The 20,854-nt window shown below is 39.9% G+C and overlaps 1 protein-coding gene across 4 annotated transcripts in view; it reads right to left on the bottom strand.

The window, feature by feature from the left end:
• Vps13c (vacuolar protein sorting 13 homolog C) overlaps positions 1-20,854 on the bottom strand; it is a 163,562-nt gene that overhangs the window by 75,428 nt on the left and 67,280 nt on the right. For all 4 annotated transcript variants that reach the window (XR_009057025.1, XM_057768280.1, XM_057768281.1 and 1 more), the window contains 14 exons: positions 20,037-20,166; positions 19,166-19,244; positions 18,423-18,562; positions 16,349-16,502; positions 14,107-14,186; positions 12,578-12,637; positions 11,019-11,178; positions 9,619-9,735; positions 8,178-8,281; positions 7,835-8,002; positions 7,075-7,379; positions 4,959-5,106; positions 4,261-4,369; positions 660-793 (listed from right to left, as the gene is read on the bottom strand). Coding sequence is in view for 3 of the 4 variants with exons in the window: in XM_057768280.1 (XP_057624263.1) it covers positions 660-793; positions 4,261-4,369; positions 4,959-5,106; positions 7,075-7,379; positions 7,835-8,002; positions 8,178-8,281; positions 9,619-9,735; positions 11,019-11,178; positions 12,578-12,637; positions 14,107-14,186; positions 16,349-16,502; positions 18,423-18,562; positions 19,166-19,244; positions 20,037-20,166 (1,888 nt within the window). In the remaining variant the exon portion in view is untranslated. The remainder of the gene's footprint in view (positions 1-659; positions 794-4,260; positions 4,370-4,958; positions 5,107-7,074; positions 7,380-7,834; positions 8,003-8,177; positions 8,282-9,618; positions 9,736-11,018; positions 11,179-12,577; positions 12,638-14,106; positions 14,187-16,348; positions 16,503-18,422; positions 18,563-19,165; positions 19,245-20,036; positions 20,167-20,854) is intronic.

Below are 20,854 nucleotides of genomic sequence, written 5' to 3'. Positions count from 1 at the left end.
ATGCCCCGAAATAATTACATGGAAACTGTATTCTTTTAATCACTGCCTGGCCCATTAGCTCCAGCCTCTTATTGGCTAGCTCTTACATATTGATCTAACCCATTTCTAATATTCTGTGTAGTCCCACGAGCTGGCTTACCAGGAAAGATCTTAACCTGCGTCTGTCTGGAGTGGGAGAATCATGGTGACTCCCTACTCAGCTTCTTTCTCCCAGCATTCTGTTTTGTTTACTCCACCCATCTAAGGTTTGGCCTATCAAATGGGCTAAGGCAGTTTTCTTTATTAGTTAACCAATGAAAGCAACAGATAAGATACAAGAACCACCTCCATCATAACATTTACTTGCAAACGATTTCTCTATTTCCCTCGCTTGTCTTTCTTACACGAAAACACAAAGCAAGCCACACTCCAACATCCTGTCATGACTAAAAAGCAAGCTACAGAAAATGCTTCCATTTTCTCTAAAAAGGAAAATATTGGATCCCTAAAATGTAACTGGTCCTTAGTAAATTCCTCAAATTTTAAGGCACACTTTCACATTAACAGTCTAAGATTTTTTTCATACATATCAATTATCTACAAATTTAGCTTAATAGAAATGATAGAAATACCCATAACCTGTTCATTTCACTTGGTAAAAAGTGATGAAAATGACGCACCTCTTTAATTTCAAAATTCAGTAGTACATTAATGATGTCTATGGACCTCGTCTCTTCCACTCTGGCTGGTGACGCACCCTGTGTGGTGGGCACATCCTGGGGTGCAGAGACTTCTCGGCACGCCTTCGTTTCCCCTACAGAGGGTAAGCAGAAATACGTGCTTCTGTTCGTACATTCGTTCACTGGCACGCACTGTAAACATGTATGAGCACTCTGGAGACCCACAAATCCATAACCATTCTCAGCCTGAGAAAGCTCACGTTAGTAAAAGGGAACACACACTGCAAGTCAAACACAAGAATCAGGCCGTACTTATTCACAGGGAGCAAGCAAATGTTAACAGGCTGTCCATAAAATGCACAGAAAGACATCAGCGAGCTGAAGAAAATATTCACACAGATGAATGACCCACACAGAGCAGTTCCTCTGAGAAAAGACAGTCCACGTTTTTAAAGGTGAGAAACGATGGGAAGCCATACAGAGATGGCACGTTGACAGGGTCTGCAAACAGAACAGGCTGTGTAGTAGAGCTAAGGCTAAGAAAGGAAAGGGGGCCAGGTATTCCAGTCTAGTAAGGAAAAGAAAAGCTCCATGGCTGTGATGCTGTTCTGAAACACACACCATGAAGTGCACTACATCTGTTTTCTAACCTATAGCACCAAAATAATACCATTTATTATATGTGTACCCTAACACATATGGTTCCAGACACCGAGCAGCAAGCTCAGTGGCCTGTCCTGCTGGCCATTCTTCTGGGGAAGAACTTCACTGTCCCATCCCACAGATGAGCACATTAATTTTTTAGACAAATTTGGCACCTTGCCTAGTGTCTTATGCAAATGCTAGAGTCCAAGTTCATCCGTCTGACTTGACAGACATCACCGTCAAAACATAACTCTGGCCGGGCGGTGGTGGCGCACGCCTTTAATCCCAGCACTCGGGAGGCAGAGGCAGGCGGATCTCTGTGAGTTCGAGGCCAGCCTGGTCTACAAGAGCTAGTTCCGGGACGGGCACCAAAGCTACAGAGAAACCCTGTCTCGAAAAACCAAAAAAAAAAAAAACATAACTCTGTCACTACATTATCTTGACCACTAATCCAACACCCCACAGCCTTGGCTGTGTGTATGAATGTATGTATATATATATATACACACTATATTAGAAACTCACAGGGAAAAACAGTACTACTTATTAATACCTTTAAGAAGGCAATGCAGAGAGCAAAGTTTCATCTGTCATCTTATTCCAGAATTGCTTCAAATAAAAGGAATTGTTAACAGGTTTGGATAGTCACAAAAGAAGATGTCCACAGTAAGGGGCTGCAGGAATGGCTCAGCAGCTAAAGTACTTGCCATGAAAGCAAGAGGACAGGAGTTTGGATCTCCAGGAACCAAATAAGGAACCCCAAGTAGTGTGATGGCTCACCTATAACTCCAGCCTCATAAGTCAGAGACAGGGATTCCCTATAGCAAACACCACTATAGAAACCAGCTGAATGAGTCTCACAGATCATAAAAAAGCAGCCAAACATGAAAGAGCAAACTTTTCACAACTCCATTTATACAAAATTCATGAGAAAGTAAAATTAATCCATCCACAGGGTCATAAGTCAGAACAGCAGTGACCTCTGAGTGGAGCCAGGGCCTGTCCTAACAGGGAGGGATCCAGGGAGGTGTGCTGGGGAATGAGTAACATCTGGCTCAGGGCCATTAAAGCTGGAGGTGTGTGCTTAGGTTTGTGTACAATAAAAAAGTGAAAACATACAGTGAAATAGTTTCCACTCAGTCAATGGGCAAAAGCTCCAACAAATTTGATAAAACCATTGGAAAGTTACAGAAAAACAAAATGACAGGAGAACTAACTGCTAGGAATATTCTTAAGACGAGCCTCTCGGCCAACACAAATAATTCCAACTAGACCAAATTAGATCGAATAAAAGATGCTCACATTTAGTGCAGCGCTCCCGGGTGGCCGGGAAAGCATGGCAAGGAAGAGAGAACAGGCGAGACCACATGAAATCCAGAGAAAAGGGCGGCAGCCTAAATAGCCTGTGGGAGTGGTCCTGACCCTCCCCGGGGAGGGGTCAGCACTTGGTGGACTTTCTTGGAGGTAGAGTCCAGACCAAGACAACACCCAGGAGGATGGGCTTGATTGAATGGAGCTTTCTGCTCCATTCCTGCTCCAAGCATGGGTGCCAGGGGCTGGAGTGATGCTTTCCCAAACATCCCAGAGTCCTTGGATATAAGGGTGTCAGGGGGCTAGGGTCTCACTTTTGACCAAACACTAAGTACACATTCCTGTAACACTATCAAACCTTAGATTGATCAAAACACATCATATTCACGTCTGAAACTCTCAAACAATCAAGTTTAAAATTTAAGTTAAATTAATTTATTAAAACCTATAACATTAGTTAAATTTAAATGACATTAATACAAATTGCATTCCCTTTCACTAGTGTGGTCCTACAGAAACACATGAAGAATAAATACATAACGACATTTTAGTGTAACATGGCTAACAGTGAAAAACTCAACGGGAAATATCTAAAAACTTATGATACTTCAACAGAATCTAATACAAGGAAGCCATTCTAAAAAAAATATATATATATATATGACAGAGGGAGTCAGGTGTTGTGGTGCACACCTTTAACCCCAGCACTGAGGAGGCAGAAGTTTGAGGCCAGCTTGGTTTATAGATAGAGTTCTAGAACAGTCAGAGAAATCCTGTCTTGAAATACCACACACAGACACAGACACACACACACACACGACAGAGGTCAAGACAGAGCACACACAAACAAGTATGAAATATATAGAGCTACAACTGCTAATTTAGGAAAACACCAGCAAAGCACACAGACATACAAACATGCCATTTGTTCAAAAAGATAAAAGATACATCTTTTGAGCATAATATATTTATTAATTGTTTACATATGTGCATATTTTTATACATAGATGCATATATACATATAACAGCTTTAAAATATAATTTTTAAATGTAAGGAATAACGATCATAATAATTTTAATTTTCTGTTATTTTTTAATGTACTATATTTACTATCTTTGGAGGGTGATAACTTACTAACAATTTAAATTCTTGTACTTTACCACTAAGTCTTACTTTAATATAAGGTCGAATATGATACCAAAGCCTAAAGTTTCAATTTTTTTTAATAGACAAATTAATGCTTTCTACAGAAATCCACCACTGGCCAATGGCCGCCCTTCCTAATGGCCTTCTCCCAGCTCAAGCAGTCTGGAAAACATGTTAACTGGCAACTGTCTGCTTAGCTAAAAAGAGACAATATGCTCCAGTCACACTTTCATTCAACAGCATCTTGTTATCTTTCTTGGTAAAACAAATCACAGTTTGTAAATATGCATTTTTTAACTACATGCTTATTGTGTTTCAAGCTGTAGCTACAACTTAATAATATAGTATGTGCCATAGCATGTACAAGACCCTGGTTCAGTCTCTACTACAGTTTAAGTATTTTTTTAAAAAAACCTTTTAGATTTGAAAGCAACATTCAGTGGCTACTGGATTGTAAAGAGGCATGTATACACCTGTCACCTGCCATCAGTCTCTTACCTATCTCTTGTATTCTAGGTTTCCCTTTATCCAAGTCTTCAGAGGCCTCACCAAGATTTTCTGCCAGTATTCTAAACAGAAGATTAAGATCCTCTTGATTTAGACTAACCTGTGAAATAGTTGATGAACAAAATATTCATTTTTAAATGAAACAACTATAATACAGAAAACACTTTCTCAGCAATAAGAGAATAATCCTGACAGTAACTGAGAATGACAGAACTTATGCAATTTTAAATAAAATTTGGAAACATATAAATAACAAAATTTGCAAATCAATATTAACTCAATTGCCTAGTTTTTCCTTAAAGCTAATTGTACCTAAAGAAATCTAATCCATTTTCAAAATAACAAGTTCTGGAAACTCATGCATTTCATTCCTTAAAGAGTACTATAGTTACCTTTGGCATCCTTTGATTTCCTTAAAAACAAGTGTATACATAATGCATATTCTGAGTGAGAATGTAACAATAAATAATTTGTGCCCAGATTTTTGTAATGGATACGTAGCACATTTAAAAGTAAACCATACTTAACAAAATTAAATTCTACTGAAAAAATTAATAACCTTGCTAGACCAAGTTTCACCAAAATGTTTCTCTCAACATTCAGTAAAATCTGCATTTCTCTTAGGTACCTCTAAGAAAGCTTCCAGGTTGAAACTTCAACAGAAAAGTTATTTTCATTCATGTACTTACATTCATTGAATCAAGACACCCTCTAATTTCTAGAACAGGCACCTTATGGTACCAATTTGCAGCTAGATTCCGATTGACAAAAAACTCCAAGTTAATTGGGTGCAACAGCTGAATATCAGGATGGGAGGCGCCTGGCTGGATTGCTGTCCTAGTGAAAGGGAGAGAGAGTGCACCATCACAGGTCTTTAGAGGGCAATGAGCCACAGCCAAGGGTTATAAACTAGTATGCATGCCAAGCACTACCTGCTGCTCCAAATACTAGTTTAGAACACCGCAGCTTGAGAGGTTTCAAAGCAGAGTTAGAAATTAACCTTATAATCCACTAGCAGAGACAGATTAAAATATGTGATAAGCACTGAGCCATTAAGAAAAACATTTTTTTTCTAATACAGCATTTCTCAGAGATCTGCCTGCCTCTGCCTCCCCCCCCATCCCCATCCCCACCCCCGCCCCCGTGCTGGGATTAAAGGCCTGTGCCACCACTCCCTGCTAAGTTTTTTTTCCTAAAACTGTAGAGAGAAGAACTGAGTTAAAGGTTTGGTTTGAGTTTTTATTCACAATGCTACAGATACATAAGAAATAACCAAATACATTAGTCTAGGGATAATATAGTTTATGTAACATTACAATCCTTCAGTCAACAACGGGCCACATCTACCTAAGTGTTCTGCTAAGACAATGGAGCAGAAAGAAACTATTGCTTAGCAACCACGTACCTTTCACAAAGTCAACTGCATTTACTTCTGGGTTTGTGAAGAAACTGGTGTAGATGTCCTACCAGACCACCAATCATACCCATAACATACAGATAATTTTACGTATCATACATATTTCATTCAGGCAATTATGTACAGTACATAATGTTTCACAAGATGGTAAATATCCCCATCAGTGGTTTACTCACTAACTATACTTTCTACAATTTTAGAAATCTACTCTTTCCACTTATAAGAATAATTCCCCTTTAAAAAGACAGCATCTTACACTTGCGGCACACTCATCCATGTCACACTGACTGTGTCCTGACTGCACTAGCACCTGTGGAAGGACTCTAGGTTTGATTACAATCACAGTGTGATGCTCTCAAAATGATACGGTCACTGACAGTGCCTTCCTCAGAATTTATGCTGGCAGAGAACAGCCATGTGTTTCTTGATCATGAGACTGTACAAAACAGCAGTGACGGATCAGCAGCAAAATCAAGGCTCAGCTGTCACTCAGGCATTCCAGAAGCTTCCATGGGGGTTATTGTCTTGACTTATCCTATAATTGTCTTTTTATACTTTTTTACAATTAAATTATCTTTGATGATATGAAAATCGTTTTTAAATCGTCTTGTGTCTTCGCATGCCACACAGCATGCCACGGAGGACACAGTATGACTTACACAGTATTTCTACCAACATGTGTAAGCTCACTGAAGCCATGAGTAACCATTCCAAAGGAGAGCCAGTCAGTGCTCTTCAAAACCACCAACCTCATACATAAAAGGGAAAATAGCTGTTAGAAGTTAAGGTCCACTAGTCTAGAAATCACCTCGACAGGAGAAGGCACAAATGAATGCCATGTGTGATTCTAGGTGGGAACAGGGAGGGGGAATTACTACAGTGGACGTCACTGCACATTACACAGCATGCCAATATTAATTTTTAAAAACTACTACGTATATCATGGGTAATATAAGAATAAATGTCCTTGGTTTTGAGAAACACAGGCAAAGACATTAGAGACAAAGAATCAAGATGTGTATTCTATTATACTATTCTCTCTCCTTTTTTTTTTTTTTTTTTTGAGATAGTGTGTCAATGTGTAGCCTGTCCTGGAACTTGATAAACAGACCAGGCTGGCCTTGAACTCACAGAGGTCTACCTGCTCTGCCTCCCAAGTGCTTGAATTAAAGGCATGTTCGTTCCACTACACTTGGCTAAGACGTCTAGTCTCAACAGTTAGCAATCACTGTTTGAACAATAATATATAGATATAGAAAATGTAAACCAACTGGTGGCTCTACATGAAGGCTCATCAGAAAATAGTTCTTTGTGAAAGAAGCATGGTATATAAAAATACCAGGAGAAATCTACAAACACTCCAGAGCACAGCTACCAAACATGCGTACCTAGAGAGTTTCAGTTTCGTAAGCTGCACCTCCATCTTGTCGATCACTGGAGGACTTGTGGTGTCTTCACCTGACACCAGACTGAACTGATTGTGAACTCTAATTAATCCAAGATCGACCACGACCGCGTTGGTGGAGACGGAGGACTGTGGAATGACAATGACTGGCGCTTTCAAATCAATATTGACAGAAACACGAAAACTCCTCTGGGCAAGATCTTTCACACTCGTGGCAGCTTTTTCTGCAGCCTGGGCAGTGGCAGCACTCAGCGCCTCTTTGGCCACTTGGAAATTGTTCAGGAAGCTCTGTGAACAAAATGTAAAAGGAATTCAGAAACAGAGACATCTGTAAAAGGGCTAACCTTCTGCTAGCACACATGCAAGTTCCTCCCACAGAGCCCTATGAGTTCAGCCCTGTTTTTCTGGCGAAAGGAAGGGATTGGAGAAATCCATCCTCAGTCAGGAGCTGTCCAGTTCTGACTAGTGATCTGTCACTGAGCAGGAGTAGAGAATGAACTCATCTTTAACACTTGGGCACTCAAGACAATTGGCTTCTGTGTGTTCCAGAAAACTAACTTCAATTACAGACAACTCATTCAATGACTTAAATTTCAAATGTTAAAGAGGGTTTTCGGCCAATTACATGCATACATAAACACCAGGCAAAATCAAAATATGCCAAAACCCAAAGTTTACAACATATATAATCATAACACCTACAGCTTCTAACATGCAATGTGAGCATAAAACGGTGACTTTACCAGCAGTGACAGAAGGAATTTATGAAGGTACACAATCTGAATACAGCCGACGTGCAAAGCCACCACACCATCCACGGTGGACATGTCAGTGTAGGAATCCCCCTCAGTAGCATCGGGATACAAATCCAGGTTAAAACGAAAAACTTCATTTCCAACTATGGATACAGCCTGAAAAACCAAAAAGTGAATGAACTCTGGCCAGAAAAGCAATTACAAAATAAAGTCCCAGATAGAAAAGACTGTAATTACAATCTTTATAGAAATACATTTAATTTTTAAGGTAAAATATTTTAAAATAAAATCTCTATGCAATAATAGAAACTATCTGCTCAGTGTTACATACTTTCTTATGAACAGTTTTGGGGTCGACATCTGTTACAATAATGTTTTCCAGCCTGGCAAAAAGTGACTGCTTCTTTGACTGAAGAGAAAGGGAAGAATCAAGGCCTGGGGGAAAAAATTAATCATTATAATTTCTATAGATACAACATAAATACTTATTTTCATTATATTATATGATTTGGGATATACAAATGTATGAACTCACAATTAGTAAATTTCATGTAAAATATTCTTAGTGTTTTAAACACTAAACTTATATATTGGTTAAAATATAATTATATGAGCTCTATCCTGTACTAAGAAGCAGTATTTGGTAGTAGTTTGAAGAACCATTCTTCTCTGAGGATGTGGCCACTGGGAAGTTACCCATGCTCCCATATGTGGTCCCTCTTCATCTATGCATACATGGGCAGCACTAATGGGTTATTAACTAAAATAAGGGGTATGAAGTTGGGAGAGGGACACTGTGGGAGGAGCTGAGAGGAGCTCAGTGGGGAAATGGCAGTAGCTATGATCATCTTTCATTGTATACAGTATGAAATTCTCAAAAAATAAAAGAAACAGAAAAACACACTAAGTATATCATTTTTCCACTACACTGAAAAGACTCTTAAATTCTTTGGTGTACAATGAAGACTGTTAAAAACCAAAAACAATAAAATAAAATAAAATTACATAAATGCTGAATCCCCCAGAGAGCAAAAAATCTAGTGCAAAGAAATCAATTCAGCATAAGTAAACATAAAGTAAATTTGATGCCTTGTAGATACTAAGCCATTTACATGGAGACTGTGCTGGCTAGTTTTATGTCAACTTGACACAAACTAGAGTCACTTGGGTAGAGGACTCTTAACTGGGAAAATTTGTCCATAAGACTGGTCTATAGGCAAGTCTATAATGCACTGCCTCAATTAATGATTGATGTGGCGAGCCCTGCCCATGGTGTATGGTGCCATCCCTGGGCTAGCGGTCCTGAGTTGTAAAAGAAAGCAGGGTGAGCAAGCCACTAGGGGCAAGCTAGTAAGCAGCATTCTTCAATGGCTTCTGCTTCAGTCCCTGCCTCCCAGTCCCTGCCCTGTCTTCCTTCCATGATAGACTGTAATGTGGAACTAAAAGCTGAAATCAACCCTCTGCTCCCCAGGTTGCGGTCCTAGCATTTATCACAAGCCTGACAGAAGCTACAACAGTTTTGTGAACAAACTTTAGATAAGTAGGTGTATTACCAACTTGGAAAGGACAGAAGAAAAAAACTACACTAGCCAGAACTTGGCCATCATTAATCCTAGGAAGAAAACAGCCAGTTCAGGCTCACCCTACCTAACTCAAGCAGTTCAGAGCCCTTTATCTGTATATTCTCTAACACTGCAATAAAGAGAAGGGGAGCAGGGGGAAGAGGAGAAAATGCTTATTGTTAAACAAATGTTAATACTGTGATACTTTACCTTGTATCTTGATTTCAGCAATATTGCTCTTCTCGTCGCAGATAGTGACACAGAAAGCATTCAATTTGGCAAACAGCCTAAAGTTAATAATGTCACTATCTCTAGAGGACACCATGGCTAAAAATAAAACAACAGGTTTCAGTAAGCTAAATTCTACAGAAGTTTCTTCATATATTTTACATAATATATATAAATACAAAGCATTTATAAATGTAAAGTACATAGCATATAAAACACACACATATAAAAATAAAAAGTCTAAAGTAAATAGGATATAATATTCAAAACCAAAAAGTAATGTGCCTAAAATCACACAGTTTAAGTAACACAGCCAGAATATGACCTAAGTTCTTTTGGATCCAAATTCTAGATTCTCAGCCAATAAGATGTAATCACTGGAGTGCTGAAGAAATGATTCAGAGAACCTGAGATCCCAGCAAACACCTGGTGGCTCACAACCATCCTTCACTCCAGTTCCAGAAGATCCAATGGTCTCTTCTGTACTCCACCAGCACTGCAGAGATGTGGTACACAAACATACATGCAGACACAACACCCAACACATTGAAAAAATATTTTTTTAAAGATGCAATCAGTGAGTCCCTGTCTTCATGTCTCTGGGTCTCTTTCCTCAAAGACTAATTATCTGGGGGCCCTTCCAGAGCCACTGGGATGGGAAGAAAGGCTCGGTACACACTCAAGTTTTCCTAGTAACCATCCAAGGGTAATCCCCAGCTGCAAAAACAAAGTTTCGTAAAAACAATAGTATTGCTGCTGTGGAAGTACACTGTAAATAGGTGTTGCTTTTATTATTAATAAAAAGCTGATTGGCCAATAGCTAGGCAGGATTTTCAGGGCCGAGGGAATGCTGGGAAGAAGAGTAGAATCTGAAGAGTCTTAGCCAGAAACGGAAGAAGCAACATGGGAACTACATAGATGAGGTCATCGAGCCTCAGGCAGCACATGGAAGAATAGAAATGGGTCAATCTAAGTTGTAAGAACTGGCTGGATCAAGACTAAGCTATCAGCCAAGCATTTATAATTAATAATAAGCCTATGAATGGTTGTTTGTGAGCTGCTGCTGAGACACAGAGAAACTCTGCCTATATATTGCTTGTATTTGCGCTCTCTCTCTCTCTCTCTCTCTCTGTCTCTCTCTGTCTCTCTCTCTCTCTCTCTCTCTGTCTCTCTCTCTCTCTCTGTCTCTCTCTCTCTCTCTCTCTCTCTCTCATGTGTGTGTGTGTGTGTGCTGCTTTATTTTTTTGAGAACAAGGGCTATCTATGCAGCCCTCTCAAACTGGTTGGAAACCACAGCCCCCCAAGTGCTAAACTGCAAGTATGTGTCCCCACCTATCCACTGTACCTCTGTCTGTCACAGAGAACACTGATAACTCACATACCTTTCTGCAGGGGAGAGTTCTTTTGCTTCTCAGACGCAGCCTGCGCCTCCTTGACAACACCGGTGTTCTCACGATCTGATGGGATGATGGTCGTCAAGTAGTTAAGAGCAGACAGAAGAGCTTGTGTTTGTAGCAACAGATTCAAAGATGAAAAAGTTACCTGAAAGGGTGTTGCAAAGAAAATTAGCTCTTTCCTAACTGCCACCTGTGGTCTCAGCACAGGAACGAAGAGAGAGACAAGAGTCCATGACTCCCTGACGCAGGGATGTAGACAAGACAAATGACACCTACACACTCAAGGACACAGGAGAGCATCACAGTGACTCACTGTGAACATGAACATGGTCTCAAGTAGGAAGGGATCTTCTACAACATAGTAATGGTCTTAGCATTTAAAACCAGCACAGCATGTCTGACTAATGGGGGAAAGTATTACACTTAAGAAATGCCTCCTGAGAGCTAACATAGCAACACAAATTGTTCCTACAGCTCTGTGGTTTTATGAAAGTAAACTGAAAAAAAAAATGCTTATAAAAACTAAGTAATAGAAAAGGTCCACAATATTATAGCAGATGGTGTTATCTCTCCCAAATGTGAGCTACAGCTCATCTCTCTTGTTTCCCTATCATTTATTTATTTCATGTGGTGATGAAGGGACATGCAGACCATTGTGTGCTTGTGGAGACCAGAGGGTACCTTGTGGGAATGGGTTGCTTCTATACTTCCACCATGTGACCCTGGAGATTGAACTCAAGTGGTCAGGCTTGGCAGGAAGTGACTTTACCCACTGGGACATCCCACTTAAGGGTGGGTGGAGCGGCATGCACACACACACATATATATATACACACATACATACATACACATACACACACACACACACATATATATATATATACATACATACATAATTTTACATATATATATGTAAATATATATATATACATATATATATATATATTGGTTTTTTGAGACAGGGTTTCTCTATGAAACAGTCCTGGCTGTCCTGGGACTAGCTCTTGCAGACCAGGCTGGCCTCAAATTCAAGAGATCCGCCTGCCTCTATCTCCCGAGTTCTGGGATTAAAGGCGTGTGCCACCACCGCCTGGCTTCATTTAGTCTTTAATATAACTCATAACACTTTCTGACTCCACCTCCTCTATACTTTTTACTCACATCATAATGGCTGCAGAAGCACTTAGCATCTGTACTTATACATTACATAGTCTCTCACTCCTGTACTGGAGATGGTATCAACTTGGTTTGTTTAGGATACTGTTAGTTCTTTGTAGCCAAATGCTCTGTCATGGCATCTCCTCATTTGGGAATAACACTGAGGCTCTTTAAAGCACAGAATCTGATACAGTGAGTATTATTTTCTAAGCTGGATCACAGGTAGAGCCCATGGTGACACCTGTGGGGCTTTATAACTTATAATTTCTGTTGGTTCTTGATTACATCTCAGATCAAATAATGTTCTCCAAAGGACCTTGGAGATTTCCAGAGTAGGTTTCCAGAGATTTTCAGACAGGACATACTGTCTTAATAAAACTTCTTACCTTAATGGTTTGTTCAGTTTTTTCAAAAGTAGTTTGAAAACTAGGTCCATTCTTATCAACCTGAAAAATAAAAATTCAAAAAACATATTTTTAAAAAGCAGTGTATGTGTGTGTATGTGTTTATGTGAAGAGAGGTGGGAGAGGAGGGAGGGGGAAGAGAGATGAGAGAGCACATGCTTTGGAGGTTTGAATGAGAACTGCCCCATAGGCTCATATATTTTAATACTTGGTCCCCAGTTGGTGAAACTATTTGGGAAGGATTAGGGTATGTGGCCCTGCTGAAGGGGGTATGTCACTAGGAACAGGCTTTGAGGTTTCGACTTTTAACACCATTCTTAATTAGCTCTTTGCCTCTCATTTGCAGATGAGGTTGACAGTTACCAGCTAATGCTCCTTCACCAGACCTATACTGCCCTCTCTCAACCATGATGGTCATGGACTTCAACCCTTGAGAATCATGAGCCCCAAATTAGTGGTTTCTATTATAAACTACCTAAGCTGTGATATCTTACCACAGCAATAAGTAACTAAGACAATCATATATCATTTCGTCGTATTTTAAAATTGCATACAAATACTATTTTTTATAACAGTGCAAAGAGCTCTTCTTTAGCATGGGAGAACATTTATTCCCTCGGAGAAAGATGAAGTTGGAGATGAGGAGGTTAAAGGTCATCTCACCCGCCCATCAACTGAATCTTATACCACTCTACAAATTTCAACTCAATCTCCAGTGAGAGACATCAGTGCTTCACAAATAAGATCTCTTGAAAAAGCTCTGCTTTAATGGGGTCTTTGTCCTAAGACCATAAAAAAAGGTCTATCTCTCATCATAACCACTCACTGGACTCAGCTGGGTCCTTTAGAACAAAGAAGAAATGCGAACTCTGAAGACCTCCTCCCACGAGCAGTGTTCTGCCCTGGCTACTTCCCCGCCTCTCCACATCCACTCTGCTCTGTGCTTTCCCTCAGGAAACCACTCGACTGTCAGTCAGTCAGAATTACATTTTAATTGTTGTCACTTTCTCTTCTAACTTACAACTACTTTGAGAACTGCGAGATGCAACTTTTCCTTCAAACCAAATGCCCAACAGCACAAACATTCACGCAGTTACAGCAGAGAGTCGGGGAACCGACAAGAATGAAGGCAAGCAGCACCAGTTCCTTCAGCTCCTTTCACAGGGTACATTTTCCAGTCCAGCCTCAGTGCTAGCAGCTCTCTTCTGAACTCAATCTAATTCTCTCTTCCTTTTTTAATGCAGTATACCCAACTGTCATCTATTTTTACAAAGAATGCAGTGGTGTGAACATGGCCAGAGACAGGCAAGTGCCCACTTGGTCCTGGGTTCCATCTCTCGTGTTAGCTGCCTGGCAGCTTTGTGATATGCTGGTCTCAGTGAAAGCAGAAGTCCAGGGGCAAAGTGCCTGTATGTGAGCTAACCCAGAACCATTAGAGAAACACAGTCATCCTCTTCCCAGGGGTACAGTGTGGGGTTCAGACAACTCTGTCATCTTCCCCTGGTCCTTACCTTAACGTACTCCACTTTTAAAAGATCTAGTCCAGGTTTGTCTGAAGAGCTAATCAAGTGAAGGGGCTTCTTTTTGGATCCTAGATTAAATAAAAAGAGAGAAAGGGTTGGCAGGTAAGCTGCTTTTATGAAATGATCTATATGTCTTTGTCTGTTGGTGCTTTAAAAGCATGTATACCTATTCATGGTTATGAAATAACCAGCCTATTACTGGTGGGGAAGTATGCCAGCTTAAATCCCCACCTTAAACATCTTGGCTTGCTTAAAAACATTCACCTTTACCTTACTTTCATACTGTGTTCGAAAAGAGTCAAAACTTCTCAAGACATTCTTAAGGCCGCCTGTGTGTTTCCAGGGCAGCGGAATGGACTAAGGATATAAGAATGTAGAAACGCGAATTCTAATTTACCTCTGGCTTTAACCCAAAGCTATTTAACTTTGTCAACTGCAAAAAAAGGAAAATTGACTGGGACAATCTCTAATATACTGTTGAACTCTAAAATTGTAAAAAAAAAATGTTTTAGTTATATTTATTAGACCCCAATAATTTAAACAATTCCTCTGCTTAGACCTAGGAGGGAAAAGGATACAGAAAGCCATTTTTTTTTTCTAACAGAGGATAACTGTTAAATTTTCATGTTTAGCAGTGTGTGGTAGTTTACAGCTGTAATCCCAACCTTGGGAGATAGAGAAAGTAGGATCGTTTTAGTACAAGGCCAGTCTGGGCTACACAGTGGGTCAAAGGCCAGCATGGGCTACTTGGTTTCAAAACCTAAACAAACACCTCTTTTGAGCTCAAAACTATGCTGTGTGCATGCACACACAGAAGAACTGGCTCCCAGATCTGTGTAGGGAGATTTGGCTCGTCAACATTAAGTCATATCCATGCTTTACTCTTCCGCCTGTAAATCCTGCTTCTGCTACAATTAGAAAGTTCCCTCTGGTCTCTAGTCTTCCTTTTATAAATAGATTTTTAATATTCATTTATTTTACTTTTGTATATGACTGTTTTATTTGCATTATGTATGTACACCATGTTGTGCCTGGTGCCCTAGTAATTCAGAAAAAGGGTCAGATCTCCTGGACCAGGAGTTACAAACAGTTGTGAGCCACAAGTGGATGCTAAAATCAAACCCAAGTCCTCTGCAAGAGCAGAAAGTACATGCAACTGCTGAGCACCTCTCTAGCTCCCTCTCCAGTCTTAATTGGCATAAAGAAGAAACAGCCTAGAAAATTTATTGTTTGTGTTCATTTCTCAGGTCTGCAATATAAATTTTATAATAATGCATTAACTAAGAAAATTAGTAACATAGAAAACATTATTTTTCTCCTAAACTGGAATTTATTTTAGTTTCAACTATTTTCTAAAAGCCATAAAATGTCTTAATATTTGACTAAAGTATTGGGCAAACAGTTGGAGAATTTTAATTGCTGCAGACTAATTCCCCAACTCATGCCTCACATACCTGAGCTCACAAGATATACACTGAAATAATAAGCTATAGGAGGTCACAAGTGGCTTTGCATATTTCCCCTCTCTGTGCCTCTGTGCTGTGTGAACACCCTAACACAGTGGTTCTCAACCAGTGGGTAGGAACCCTTTCACAGTGTTCATCTAAAACCATCAGAAAACACCGGTATTTATATTACAATTCATAACAGTAGCAAAATTACAGTTATAAAATAGCAACATAATAACATTACAGTTGGGGGTCACCACAACATGAGGAACTGTCTTAAAGGGTTGCAGCATTAGGAAAGTTGAGAACCACTGCTCTAAGCTTCAGTATTCTAAGCCCAGGTCTGAACAATAAAATCTATCACAAACAAGATACAGGGAATAAGTAAGTTGTTTGGGGTTCTTTAGCCTTCTTTTGTCTGTGAAATAGGGATGATATTCCCTAACTTCTGTGGACTTTCCTGGACTCTGAGAGAATGGACCACAGTGTCTGAGGCTGCCAGATCCCAGCGCCAGGCTTCCAGTGTTCCAGCCCGGGTTCTAGCACTCACAGTTGTTTGAGCTTGAGAGAAGAATCATCTGCATGTTACATGTGAACTGAAGACAGTAACATGGATGTCTCATAGCCATGGTCTAGAATGGAGTTAGTAGTCATAAAATATTAGAACAGTGTGGTTATTATACCAATTACAATGAAATATTTCATTATAAACGAAACTATTCCAGACACACAAGGGTGCTATTTTTACTCCTGAGTGCTGTTTCTATTTTCATGGCCATTACCTTTAATTTCATGGTAATCCAAGCTGATTTTCCTCAAATAGGACACTGCAGTCAAGTCAAATGTCCTCATTGTTGCTTCTGTCCCTAACTGGGTGATATTAAATACTAAAATTGTCTCTTCTTCTTTCTGTTGTTTAGTGAGTTCCAAAATCACCTAAAAGAATCCATGGGGCATTGGAAAGAAAGTTGCTGGTAAGCCAGTCATCCTTAAAGTGACAGAAACAAAGTCTTTCCCCACACACAACACAAGAGCAAAGACTCTGACCACACCCCCACACCAGACACAAAGTCTAGGATGATCCTCAAACTCTAGCTAGCATCAGGACTGTAAACACACATAAATAAGGTTATTGCTCTAACGTCTCTTTCTTTTTATTATTAAAAATTTCCGCCTCCTCCCCACCTCTCTTTTCCCTCCCCCTTCCCCCACTCCCCTCCCCCTCCCTCTCCAGTCCTAAGAGGAAGTCAAGACCGCCAGGGGGGCACCCACCCACTGAGACTGGGGGCAGACCTAACAGGAGCTCAGCAAGGCCAGCTGGACTGGGACTGAAAAAGCATGGGATAAAACCAGACTCTCTGAACATGGTGGACAATGAGGGCGACTGAGAAGTCAAGGACAATGGCACTGGGTTTTGATCCTACTGCACGTACTGGCTTTGTGGGAGCCTAGGTTGTTTGGATGCTCACCTTTCTAGACCTGGATGGAGGGGGGAGGGACCTTGGACTGCCCACAGGGCAGGGAATCCTGACTGCTTGTCTGTTTTTTTTTTTTTTTAACTTAGATATAAAACAAATCAATAGATTCTTCTGATAGCAGCAGTTCCAGTAAAGCAAAGGGTGAGAGTGTTTGTTACCATGGTATTTAAATTAATTTTGGAATGACAGTCAAAATATTCAGCCATGAAAAAATCAAAACAGGTGTGGCAATTTTTAAACGACAGATAAGAAATGATGGTGGTTGAGGTGGCCCAGCAGCAGAAAGGAAGAGCACCTGGAAGCGTCTGAAGACAGGGGTCAAAGTAGAAAACACAGGTCAAAAGCCAAGGGTAGGAAACAGATTAAGAAGATACCAATAACGTTCAGATGTATAAAATCTGGCATAGTGACTTAGAAAAGGCTCTCATTCTGGAATATCAAAGTCAATCATGAACATCTCTGTATTATTTTGCACTTTATTATTAAAGTGATACAAATTACTATAAAAATTTTTGGGACATAGAAAAGCAAAGGTGACAATGAAAAGCTGCAATTCCATCAACCTGGAGATGAACACTGTCATTTAAAAAAGAAAATATATACGTGCAACTAAATGAAATTGTATACCTGTGTACCAAAATCTCGTTTACCCCCAAAATATGCTGTAAACACCTCATCAAGTTTTCTTTTTCTATGTGGCTACTCTAAAAACAGGTCTTAGGACTGAATCTAGGGCTTCACAAGACCTAAGCAGTGTGCCCCACACATCCCAACTCTGTCTCCAGACAATCCCACCCCCACACCTTTTTGGTTTTCTTTTTTCTTTTGTTTTGCTTGCTATTGTGAAACAGGGTTTCGCTAAACTGACCAGGAAGGCCTATATTCCAGGCCTGAAGTTGTAACCCTCCTGCCTCAGTCTTCTGGAAAACTGGAAGTACAGGCCTATGCCACCATATTTGGCTTTCTACATGACTTTTAAAGGCAAAAAAAAAAAAAAAAAAAAAAAAGCTTAGAAGTTTGCTAACCTTTTCCACATTATACATGCATGACAATGACCAGTACTGGTTAGCTCAAGGGAAGTCACATTGTATGTGGTGACAAATGCCTATAATCTCAGCACTTGAGAGGGAGTGCTAGAGGCAGGATGGATGTCACACAATCAAAGAAAGCCTGGGCTACGTAGTGAGACAGTCAGTTCAAAGGAAGCCTGGAATACACAGCAAAACACTATCTTAAAAAAAAATTAAGAGAGCTTAATTTTTAAGGGGTGGGGGTGATATATGCATACACACACAAAAAAAAATCCAAGAAATTTTACACAGAAATGCAAATCCTAATTAAGAGCCCTGAGCTTTTCCATGAACAGAAAACCACATACCTCTTTAATCTCAAACTTGAGCAGAAGGTTAACCAGCTCCTCATTTGGAACCTCAGAGGCTTTTTTCAGTTCCGAGGCTTTCACAGTTCTAGCAGTCTGCAAGTCTCCATCCTCAGCATCAAAATACTCGTCATCAGACTCTAAAGCAAAGAGACACACATCAGCACAGACAATACCCACTGAAAACCCACACAGACACTGACTAAGCCTAACAAAGGCCATTCATGCATGAATCTTCATTCAGACAAAATATTTGTAATTTTCCGAGTCCCAAAGTGAATCGAACCAGTATGTAATAAGACTTAAAGCAAACAGCACTCTACCATCTTTTCAGAAGTGACTGCCACCTCAATTCATTCACTTGCCATTCAGAAAATATTTATTGGTCATCCTCTACCACATAATAGTATGTGACTGCCACTGTGGGCACTGGAGTGGCCAGGCCTTGACCTTGTCTTTACTACAAAGTTTACATTCTATATTCTAATTTGAAATTGTAAGGCATCACTTAGCCCTGGCTAAATGAAAGTACCACAGAGAAATACAACAACTTATTTAAATGTTTGGAAAGCACTGATAACTCCATCACCCTCCCTTAAAAAGAAAACTCCTCATTTATCCAGTGAGACCGCAGCACAGTTAGGATGGTGCTTTCAGGTCCCCTTACTCTCCACAAACACCCACACTGTATAACCATATGCAGGTTTAGCTTCACAGAGAAACAGTATTTTTCTGGTTTTCACCTGATTCCAATCCATCCAGCAACAGTGAAGTGCCAAGAAGACCTTTCGTCCCACCTGAAAGAACAGGAATCGAGGCTACCTAACAAAGAACACAAAATGTGTTTTAATGCATGATGGAAAGAAGGACTAAATACTACAGATGAGATATCTCTATATACCAAAAAGCAACAGAGGACAGAGGAAGATGGGAAGATATGTACATATTCGTCACAGTCAAATCTTCAAGAAAGTAATAGAATCAAATAATGGTCAGCTGGAATTTACTAAGTATTAAAATCACTAGACACATTTTAAAGATAAAATTATGTACAGACCTAGTAATTAAGTCTATGTGTCCTTGTGTATCATTTAGTTGCTGTGGGTAACAATATGAAAGTACATATTTACCATAGGGCCCTTGATAATGGCATCATTATCTGCTAACTTTCTCACACTTCTTTTCTATGTAAGTGGAAATCCAACATTTACTTCAAGCTACAAACGTTATTCCAATTAAAGTGACCTAGAACATTTAAGACTCACCAAAAAGGGGCAATTTTAAATAGGTATTTTATTTGCAAATATATTTTAAAGCTTTATATTTCTAGTTCTATATAAAGTATATTTTACAAATGTGATCGACTGCTGTTTTTTTATTATTGTTTGTTTAGAGACAGAGTCTCACTATGTAGCCCTACCTGGCCTGCAACTTGCTTTGTAGACCAGGCTGGCCTTGAAATCTGAGATCTGCCTGTCTATATAGTCCCCATTTCTGCATCTTTGATCCTTTTGGTTAGAAAACCTGCCCTTAAACAATCAGAACTACTCTGAAAGTGTGGTTTCCTAAATACTTGGCATTGACTTGGCATTTCTACTACAATGACACACTCACCTGTCTCTCCGGGGACTGTGTAGACGACTTCTGTGGCAAGGGTATACTATTAATCAAACACAGCGTGTCTTTTATCTTCTGGTCAGAAATCCTCACGTGCATCAAAGGCAATCCTCCTGACACTTTAAATCTAAAAATACAATTTGACTGTGAGGTCTCAGGGAGGAGAAGCGAATGGACAGGAGATGATACGGTGAGGTCAATGTCTGGCCAGCTGTATTTCAATCCATCACACTTAGACGCACTCTTAGGGAAGGGGAGTTCACTGAGAGTCAATTTTCAGACCATCTACATCTATCTTACTTAAGCAGAAAACCTCTTTCAATTAACTTTTTAAAAAAAAACAAAAAAAAAAAACAAAAAAAACAGGGTGTCACTATGTAGCCCCAGCCAGCCTGGAACTTGCAGTGCAGATCAAGCCGGCCTAAACTCACAGACTCTTTGGCTCCTGGGTGCCATGAGGGGAGTGCACTAACACGGAGTCTTTTAAAGTTAAGTAATGCACTATGAAAGTCCTTTTGAGCACAACTCTCTATTTTTAAGAACCAAAATTACATTATGTATTTTTATTTCCTAGCATCAAAGATTTCTCTCTATTAATTAATACCAGAGTGTCTGCCCCATTGCTCTCTATCGCATTGTCTTGTCCTGCTCTGTTTATCCATTGCACTTGGCAGCACCGGATATGTGACATGTGATTTGTGCACTTATTTCCTGTCCCTTCATATTGACATGCACGCTCCCTGAGGTCATGTGTTATGCTGCTGAGTGTCTAACCACTTTCATCATTCACTTGCCCTTCGGCAGCTGCTCTGTCC

This window comes from Chionomys nivalis, chromosome 4 (assembly GCF_950005125.1).
Source record: "Chionomys nivalis chromosome 4, mChiNiv1.1, whole genome shotgun sequence".
Lineage (NCBI taxonomy): Eukaryota > Metazoa > Chordata > Mammalia > Rodentia > Cricetidae > Chionomys > Chionomys nivalis.
The sequence above is the reverse complement of the archived record's forward strand: the minus strand, read 5'-3'. Positions and strand labels throughout refer to the sequence as shown.